This window comes from Malus domestica, chromosome 02 (assembly GCF_042453785.1).
Source record: "Malus domestica chromosome 02, GDT2T_hap1".
NCBI classification, from domain to species: Eukaryota; Viridiplantae; Streptophyta; class Magnoliopsida; order Rosales; family Rosaceae; genus Malus; species Malus domestica.
Window position 1 is genome coordinate 14,508,494 of NC_091662.1, and position 10,094 is coordinate 14,518,587.

At 38.5% G+C, this 10,094-nt stretch overlaps 1 protein-coding gene across 4 annotated transcripts; it reads left to right on the plus strand.

Moving 5' to 3' along the window:
* Positions 1–1,190: 1,190 nt before the first annotated feature.
* LOC103403058 (uncharacterized) lies at positions 1,191–5,119 on the plus strand. Of its 4 annotated transcripts, none has more exons than XM_008341876.4 (13): positions 1,191–1,760; positions 1,868–1,906; positions 2,005–2,147; positions 2,417–2,492; positions 2,623–2,920; positions 3,005–3,114; positions 3,224–3,271; positions 3,362–3,565; positions 3,791–3,892; positions 4,076–4,209; positions 4,324–4,462; positions 4,630–4,776; positions 4,860–5,119. In XM_008341876.4, the coding sequence occupies exons 1-13, from the start codon at positions 1,564–1,566 to the stop codon at positions 4,882–4,884; spliced, it is 1,662 nt and encodes a 553-aa protein (XP_008340098.2). In that variant the 5' UTR covers positions 1,191–1,563; the 3' UTR covers positions 4,885–5,119. The 4 variants fall into 4 exon arrangements, with proteins under 4 accessions (XP_008340098.2, XP_017180227.2, XP_070671977.1 ...); XM_017324738.3 differs by having other exon boundaries at positions 4,633–4,776; XM_070815876.1 differs by having other exon boundaries at positions 2,626–2,920.
* The last annotated feature ends 4,975 nt before the right edge of the window (positions 5,120–10,094 follow it).

The following is a 10,094-nucleotide window of genomic DNA, read 5'->3' on the forward strand; positions in this document are numbered from 1 at the left end:
TTTTCTCTCTCTCCAATTTTCAGCATCCTACCCAGATTCCAGTCGAAGAGCTGCCGAAGATAAATCAGAAAACTGGATCCATCAGTAACCACCACCTGGAATTATTCAAGAACAACAAAATAAGTAGACTAAATCTAAAAGTATACATCCGCGGGATTATGAATCGCATGCATTTAAATCGAAAAACCTCGAAAATTAAGCAGAAAAAGAAGAAGAAAATCAACGATTGATTAGTTAAAATAGCCCTACATATTTCTTCTTCAAATTTTCCTTGCTTTAACAAATTAACCTGCAACTCCCAAATATAACTATTAGTCAATCCCATCCCCTCAAAATTCCCAGAACAGTCGCACTAGCCCCATAAACCCCAGCCAAGCCTCTACCAACCACCCTAAACACTCAGCCTAACCGTACCACCACCCCCAAAAGTGAGTACCTCGTGAATGGCGACGGTGAGGTTGGCGGTGTTGGTGATGATGTTTTTGGCCGTGCGCTCGTCCAATCCGTCTTTGACGAAAAGCTTGAGGTTCTTTTCCTTCTCGGAGGAGCGTCGTCCTTCCCGGGCATGGCTGAACACAGGAACGGAATCTGAAGACCGACAGACCCCCGACGACTGGAGGCGTCGAGATTTGGATTCTGGAGGCTGGAAATGGTTGTTGAAACAAAGAATTCGAGGTCGAGATCAATGTCAAGATCGAGGTTGAGGTAGATATCAAGGTCGAGGTCAAGATTGAGGTCGAGAGAAGTCGGGGACTCGAGAGGACTCTGGAGTCTGGATCTGGAGATTTTGATATAACCCATGTGGCTGTGTTAGAAATAAATGGTGGAGATTTAATCTCCCTATAATCAACGGTGGAAAATGTTCGGTTGGGGGCCTGTTTTCTCTGAAATTTGTACCCGCCCCGCCCCGTCCCGTTTTGAATTTACAATATATGTACCTGCCCCGTACCCGCATTACCCGCCCTTACCCGCGGGTCCAGTACCCATTTGCCCAGCCCTAGATTAGACCAGTTGCCAAGCAATGGACTATTAGTCACATAGTTATGAGTCAAGACATAATAATGTGAGCTAGACTAGCTATCTAGTATAGAGGTTGTAAGGTTTGAAGGCTTGATGGACCGACACGTCGACCTAGCTCACCGACTAGTTGAATTTATGATACAAGTGGTTTCTGTCTTCCTTCGTTCATTATTGTAACCTAAGTTCCACTAGGGCTGCAATGTTGGCCAAACTACGGTAATCCGTACAATATTTTCAAAAGTTTCCAAATTCCAACTTGCGCCCCTGCATAAAATCCTTATTCAAATTCTCCAAAGTAGTAGATATGAAAAAGTATGACAGTCTTGGGCTCGAGTAAATGTGGGCCCAAGACCCAAAATACCAAAACATGTGGGCTGGAAAAAACCCAAAAAACCAAAGTCTTGTAACTTCTGCTCATCGTTCTCATGGCATAAGTCGGTGTGAGAGGAGGCAAAGTGCAACTACCAAAAGGGTTAGGGCTCCTGTCAGGTTCGCAACTGAACCAGTTGACGCGAATCGAATCGATTCGAATCCGGTGGAAAGATGTGGCACGAAGCTAGGAGATCGGAGCGGAAGGTCCACGACATGATGGACGCCGCTCGAAAGCGAGCTCAACGACGTGCCGTTTTCCTGGCCAAGCGCCGCGGCGACCCCCAGCAGTCGATCCAGGTCGTCGGCTCCCGTTGCCGCTTGTACCGCGATGACGGCCTCTACCAAGCCGCCGAGGACCAGCAAGGCCTGTAATGCCTCTTTTCCTCAACTCTCCTTCTTCTTTCAGCTCCAGTTTGCATATGTGTATTGTATGTATAATCACGACGTCGTTTTGTTCGAATTCAATTCCTTTCAGGATTCCTTGGAATGGGAAGCAGGATGTTCTGATCGATAGGTATAAATTTCACTTCTTTTTTCGTTTTGCTGTCGATTTTATGTTAAATTTGTCAAGTTTTTTTAGCTTGAATTGTGTATTGGTAATGTGAAATGCAGATTTGATGGCCGAGCTCTGCTCGATTTTATTCGAGATACCCGGCACTTGCGTGCTCAAGAAAAGTCCGAAGAAGAGGAGGAATTAGAAGAGTTTGTTAATTTTGAGCGTTATCGGGATTTAATTAAGCATCGTCGTAGAGGATGTCGGTACTTTATTTTAATTTCTTATCGTGTGTATTCATTTAAATGTGGATTACATTGTAGATTACAGACCATGCTTATGTTAATTAGCTCTATCACGGTCTCAAGTTCGTAGGTTATACATTGTTTTTCTGTATCTGTAAAGGCTAGAGTAATGCAAAATGTTACCATTGGAAGACAAAATTTATCAATCTTTGATGTTCGAAATGTTAAATGCGATATTGGGTTTTAGTTTAAGATTGTCACAGTTTTAAGCTTCTTACGTTAACAGTTACCGATGATGAGGGTTTGCTACATGTGGATCAAGAGATAGAGGCCAAGTTTACTGCTCCTTTTGCTCCTAAGAGGTTTGATTTTTACTTTTGCATTTTTCCATGTGCAGGTCTTCTCGTATAGTGCATTAAATACATTTGTTCGTTAGTGATAAGATGAAGGTTACTATGATAGTCTTGCTCTTGTGTTTTGATGCACGTGTAGCAGGTCTCAGGTGCAACAACCTTCTGCTGCTAAGGGTTCTTATTCGCAGGTGGGGTACTCTTATGAAGGGGATGGAAAAGATGAGGCCCAGTTTTCGGACCCTGATGATAACGATGAAGATGATGACGAAGATGAGGATGATGATGATTTCAACAGTGATGACAGCAGTGATGAAGGAATGGATAAAATAGCAAAAGAGTTTGGCGTAAAAAGATATGGTTGGCTTGTTTACATGGATAAGAAAGCTAAGGAGGAGGAGAAAAGGCAAAAAGAAGTGATCAAAGGCGATCCTGCAATTGTAAGTTCTCACAATTGTGGGTTACATGTGCTTTCTGTTCTAGTTGTCATAATGCATTATTTGATTTTGCAAAAAACTCTGTAGAGGAAGCTGAGTCGCAAGGAAAGAAGGAAGGCTTCTCAGATAGAGAGGGAGAGAGAAAGAGAAGCTGCACGTGTAACTGGAAGTAGGGTGCTCCACCATGACCCATACCGGTAAAAAATGCAAAATTTCTTTTCCAAAACTAATTGTCTTCCCAATGCCAAATGGTATTTTGCTTCCCATAACACTTACAATAAGATTGCACACTCTTTGTGTATGCAGTGAAACTAGACGAAGTCCAACATATGAAGCTTACCCTCGCTCAAGAAGGTAAAATATTTATATCATTGCTGTGCATATCTATATTTTCTCACAAAACGACTTTGCTAGATACCTCTTGTTATTTATTTGCGTGTGCAGATCAAGATCGCGATCATATTCACCATCATACTCACGGAGATATCCTCGCGGACGACATTCTGATGATGCTCATCGAAGCAAACCAACAACTGCTAAAATAGAATATATTACTGAATTCGGGGGATCCGGGAACAAGGATGGCTCTAAGCGTGAAGGGTTCTCTCCACCGTCATCTCCTCCCTCACAGACCGATATGTTAAACCGGTCGGAGCACTCAACCTTTTATTCTTGCAAAAGATTCATTGGACACTCTTGACTCTGCTGCAGCTTTTCACCCATTTTGTTACCTGAGGCAAAATATAGTGGTTTAGAATAGTTCAGGCTTATAGGGTTATCAAACTGCCAAGAGGAAGGGGGAAGGAGGCTTCATTTCTGAAGCTCATTTTGTTCCCCGAAATTGTTATTCCTAATGCTTCTTCTTTCCTGCAGGCCTTCAACTGGTCTCATACTCGAGGCTCTGCATGTTGATCCTGCATCTGGTGCATCCCCTGAGAAGGATAAAGGCACTAAAGTGGTGAAACCACCAGCAAGGTATCTTACGAAGCCTGGATCAGAAGATCTTTTGTTTTTCTTCATGTTTTATCTTCGAGGAAACTTAACTATTGAAGACTTTGTTAATCATTGTGCTTATTGTTTTCATCTTCACCTGGTTCTTCTGTATCCTTGAAACTATATATTTGTCACTTTTAAAGTGTATTTTTTCTTTACTCACAGCACATCTTCGGCTATAGCTAAGTTAACTAAGGGAAGTACTTCTGTTGGGCCATTGAAGCCGCAACCAGTGGAGAAGAAAGAAACTCCTCAAGAACGACTTAAAAGGATTATGAGTAAGCAGCTGAACAAACAGAGTATGTCCGACAACTTAATGCATTTCTTACGTTAAACATCTGATTGTTTTTTGAATTTTGTTACTCAGTGCCTGACTTGTGGTATATAATATGATAACTTAATTGCTTCTTCAGTTAAGAAAGATACAGCTGCTGAAATAGCTAAAAAGCGAGAGCAGGAGCGTCAGAGGCTGGAAAAACTTGCAGAAACAAGCCGATTAAGTCGATCTAGGCGTCGTAGTCGCAGTAGGAGCTACAGCCGCTCTCCTCCAAGGTAGTTGAATTTTCTTTTTACATAATAGGTGCTGGCTGCAAGTATGAATTTAATAAGCCTGATAACCAAATCATGTTATAGTCTTGTCTGGCGGGTCAAAAATTTATGCGTACCACCATGCTGTAATTATAGTCTTTCCCATGACTGTGAAGATGTGTTAATGGCAGAAGACACCGACGTAGTAGAAGTCCGAGCAGAAGCAAGAGTTCGCGAAGGCGTTATTCCCGTTCCCGGTCTCGGTCTCGTTCTCGTTCTCAATCTCGCTCCCCCTCCCGAACTCGTAATCGTTCACGAACTTATTCCCGCTCGCCAAGGTGACTCCACTGTGTTCCTTTTGCTTTTGTTGCCTGGGCCTATTTGTACTCCTGGGGATTGATTTCGAGAGCTGACCTTACAGGGTTAGGAGCCGTTCAAGATATTGATGGATATATTGAACAAGGTGATCGGGGTACTTCATATACTTGTGCTCGAGTGTCTCTGTACTTGTAGTTCTATAAGGTATAGCACTGGTCACTACTTTGATTCCTACTCACTACTTTGATTCCTACGTTTGTGGTTCCATCTGTGAGTTATGATATCCGAAACTTGTTTGTATATGAAATAATGTATTAAATGGATGATATGGTTTATGTTTGTTCTATGAGGCTATTCACATTACCTGTTTGAAGTTCTTCCTTAATATAAAGGCACGAACCAAATGTTTGGTCTCGTTTGGTGTCTTGGATTGGATTGGATTCATTGTATGCTTCATGAAGAAATGGATGTCAGCCTAAGTTGAAGGTGGAACATGGATTCGTCAAGAATCAGACTTTTTTCTCTCCCGATCTTTGCTACTTTTTGTGAGAATTAAAAGAGATATGTTGCCTTTATGACTAATCCAGTTTCTATCTTCGACTTGGACAAGATTTGAAAACTCACATCCACTTATTCCTGTAACGTAGGTTGAAAATCTAGAGTTGATCTAATTTAATCATTGACACGATGCCTACATATTGGTAATGTTTAAAAATAGGCTGATATATATAGAAGGCCTTTAAAGGAAGGACCTCCATTTTTTTATAACTGGGGATTAGTTGTAGGGCGTTTACTATATCGAACTTTAACGATCTGAACTATCTATTTTTTAAATTGCACTTCATAGTTCATTGTTACAAAATATTAGTTAAATTGGAAATATTTGAGACATCTAATTGAGTTAAAAAAAATTGACGAATATTTTGTTCTATAAGAAATAATGAAATTTCACTGTGATAATTAAATAGGCAAAATGATTTCTGAATGAATTGAATTTTTGCAAGGATGATCTATTAATAGAGAGGCTTATAAAATAAACAGTTCGAATTATTGAAGTTCAATGTGAAGTAAATCCCATAACTAATTCCCATTTTTTCAAAAAAAGAAAAAAATAGAAAAGAGGACCATGGATTTGATGGTTCTGTTATGCATCTGCAGGTTTGGTTGGACTATGTTCTGATTTTGGTTTGTAATTTTTCGGTTCGAGAAATAAAAAAATTGGCTTAATTAGGCATCTTGGGCCAGAATTTTGGTTGAGTTTGCATTGTCCAATTCATGATTTGTTCAAGATTGCAGGCATATCTGTGCTAATCCAATTTTGAACATGGATTTGATGCGTGGTTTTGTTATTTTTATATCCTTGTTGAAAAGAAAAATATAGAGCTGGATGGAACTACCGTTCAACACATTTATGCAATGTGAGGGATATTTCTTGAGAAGCAAGATACTGTTGACAGACAATATTTTGAGAGATCACATTAGAATTTAGAGAATTTGAAGTTATGCTCCCGATCCCGCTCGATCTTGTCGAATAGCCTGCTGGATGATGAGCATTCTTCTCGTGCTTGAATTTTACCAGTGACGTTGAAATTTACCCAAAAACTATTGCGGTTGTTGGTATTCAACAAGTAAAAGCAGGCATTCAATTTGAAGGTGCATCTTGAAGTTTACTTGTGAACTCTTTCATGGAAGAACGCTTTTGTAACTAACAAAATGATGGGTTATATTATACGTATTCTCTTTTTGGTTATTTGTAAGAAGTTAGCAAAACTGTTCATTAAAGTATTGAGTTCGAAGTGTTTGTCAATAAAATGGTGTTAAAGACTTCTAAATGAAAAACCCTTTTTTGGAAATGAGGAAAATATCGGGACCAACTTCCTTATTAGACAATGCTTCGGTACGCATTTGTTAAAGCGTAGATGTCTAAACAACTCGCCTCGTACATATTTTTATTAATTAGAGCATGCATGGATTCGTAATTTTCTAAATCATTGAGGGCCTCTGATGTGGAGAGTAATCTCATATAAGGGAAAAGAGAGATCTTTGCATGTGCTTATAAGTAGTTCAGCTACTCCTTATATTGTCATAGCTTTTATGATGAATCTAACTTTCTTCGTGGTATCAGAGTAAGGTTGTCCCATGTGTGAAGATCAACGGTCAGACATGCTTCACGTCACCCAATTTGTGTTGTTCACGTGTTAGACTTGAAAATTTGCCACACGTGCATGAGGGGGCATATTGAGAGTAAATCCCACATCGAAAAAAGAAGAAACTTTTGCATGTACTTATAAGTAGTTGAATTATTCCCGTATTATGTATGGTAGAGTCTCAACTTTCTTCTAAATCAAATTCCCATCGGAGATTTTAATGTTGTGTAATGGGAACAAAGGAAAGATTGTAAAGATGAATGAAGATAAAGGCAAAGTTCAAGTTGCATGGTATAGAAGTATCCACCATCTTCCTTTTTAAGCACTTTAATCTTTTTTCCTGCATCCCGTGAGCCACACGGAATTGTTCTGGGTTTCTGTTAAGTTAAAGCGTAGCCATCACAGAGATCAGATTTAAGTTAAACCTCCATCTGCCTTTCCCCTTTATTCCATCCATATCACACGCACGTATCCATCACTCTGTGAAAGTGATGCTAATTCCATCTCTTTCGACCCCATATATTCACATCAACTTTACCTTTTATCTTCGATCAAACCCTACCTTTACTTAAATACCTTCCTAGCAACTTGATGTTAGGAGAGAAAGTTGTGATATAAAACTAGAAGAATTCTTACCGACACATGAGGGAGCCTCTAATCTAATCATAAACTCCCTTTAAACTTTGTGGCGGAATGATAATTTGATGTGAAAGTAATTTCCATTCAAATCCCCACCACTCGCGTCTTAGCTACCGATGTAGGTAGGTTTGCAATTTGGTTAATGGTGATGGTTTGGGAAATATCAAAAATACAATTAGGAATGTGTTAGGGTACCTTTTTTTTTTTTGGTGAACTGTTAGGGTACCCTTTGTCTCACTTTAAAATACTAAGTAGCCGAAAGAACAAATCTGTACTTTTTAAAAATAATGGGTCAGTTGGTGGTTTCATCAAGGTAGTCCACTCTTCTGGGGATTAGAAAGATTCACAAGGCATTTCAACATTCTCTTAGTCATCTTTGTGTGATTTCACCAGCGCCATCAATTGAACTTAGAAGGTCCCGAGCAAAATACATGTTTGAAATTCGTCCCAAAAAATTGAGCATATGCCTTGATGGTTTTTTTAACAAATCTATATTTGATGAGCATGAAAAATAATCTTTTCCAAAACGATATATATAGTATATTATATCATCAATTTGCCAATCAACTCTAAAGTTTTGGTAAAGTGAATTTTATTTTAATCATATCAAAATTAACATCCTCACATATCGAAAATATTACTGAAAACATCACCTTCAGTTTCAATATTCTCATTTATCCGAACCCTAATCGTCTAGTACAAACTTTAAGTAAAAGGATCCGACAACAATCAATGACTTCCTTTAGGTTTCTTCATTTATCAAATATTATACGCTTAAGCCTTTCCCACTTTCTACCTAAAACGAAGAAAATGAACCCAAATCCCATTCATTTATTTTTTCCTCCTTAATCCCACGCGCGCGAGGTTTAAATATATGACCCCATTCTTCCTAGAAACCTTAATTAGGTACAATTATTGTTTAGTTGTTCCAAATTAACCATAAAATATGTTTAAACTTAATAATTAAGAGAAGCACATGGGATGGTGTATCTTTCTTGGATCAACCTATAAATTATATTGAATCTTCAATCCAGTGTATAAAATAAGATTAATCGTAGGCCAGTCACTGCCCTACAAAATGATTTTATTCTTCTAAGCATGCATTCCCATCTTTTAATCGCCTTGATATTATATTATATCATCATCCCAATCACAACGAACCACTGCAAATCTTCTTTCGTTTTCGAGTGCATTTTTGCTCACTATCCTCAAGTTGTGATAATGCTCATTACTTTATTTATCATCATTAGATGAGTTTAAATTTTAAGATTTGTGTCTATCCACTACATAGATCTTGAAATATTTAACAATGACAAATAAAGTGATGAACATCAACGTCACTTAAGTGTGGTGCGTAAAAATATTCCCTTTGTTTCCTTCTATCCTAGTTATTTGAAATCGAATCTTAAAACTCCCATCCTCTCCTCTCCCCTCTCCATGCATCTTCGACATCATAGTGATGTCACACGGTCACAGATCTTCATTTAACCAATTAATTAATTAATTAAGTGACACATCTAGATATACTTGTTAGATAATCTGAAACAAGATGAGGATGATACTGAAAGGGGATGAAGCAGCCAGCAGAGTGAAGACAAAACTAATTGTTTACTTTGATAGATTGGTTAATTTTATGTAAATATTGATACTGACACTTTAGTGTTTCATGCATGTAATTAACTTCCACTTAGCTTAATTTTGTCACTAACAAAAAGTGTAAGGCTGTATTAAAAAACTTAAAGATTACGAAAAGAAGAGAATTTCTAGGATTCCCTAGATGGGACCAAGCATCAATGCTATATGCATGTTCATCCACTAGAAACTAGAAAATGACCATATAACTAGAATTAGGCAAATAGGGACAGTTAACCCCACACTTCCAAGCTAACGTTCATCTTAAAATAAAAATTAAAGGTACAATAAGTTAGGGAGACAAGAAACCTAACGCTAACACAATATCAAAAAACCATTAAACATAACAAAAAATGAAAATGATAGAGCTGAAAAGAACTACCCAGGCTCAAACCAACAAGGAAACTCAAAACTAGAGGATGAGAAAACCACTAAAACAACACCTATGAGAAGCGTAAGTTCGAAAGCCCCAAAAATCATGAACAAAAGCTGCAGTTGCACACGGAGGAAAAGAATCCCACTAATGAATAATCTGAACATTATTTACTCCAAAGTTGCTAAACAATTAGCCACCTAATTACCTTCACCATATGTACGAGAACCTCGAATCTGCAAAGTAGAAAGAATGGTGCAATAGTTAGACCATTCAACTAATAAACGTCAAGGCACCTGATAGATCTATTGGAAAGAATATGCACTGCCAAAGCAGAATCACACTCAATCCAAAAAGAATGTCAACTTCTTCGTAACCATTATGTCAACATGAACAATAGCCTTAAGCTCCATCTCTAAAGCAGTAACAATACCGAAAGAACCCGCAAAGCACCCTAGACAATGACAAATAGTCTCATAAATTACCACCAAATCCAACATTGCCTGGAAAACCACGAGCCACACCATCAGTATTAACTTTGACTTCA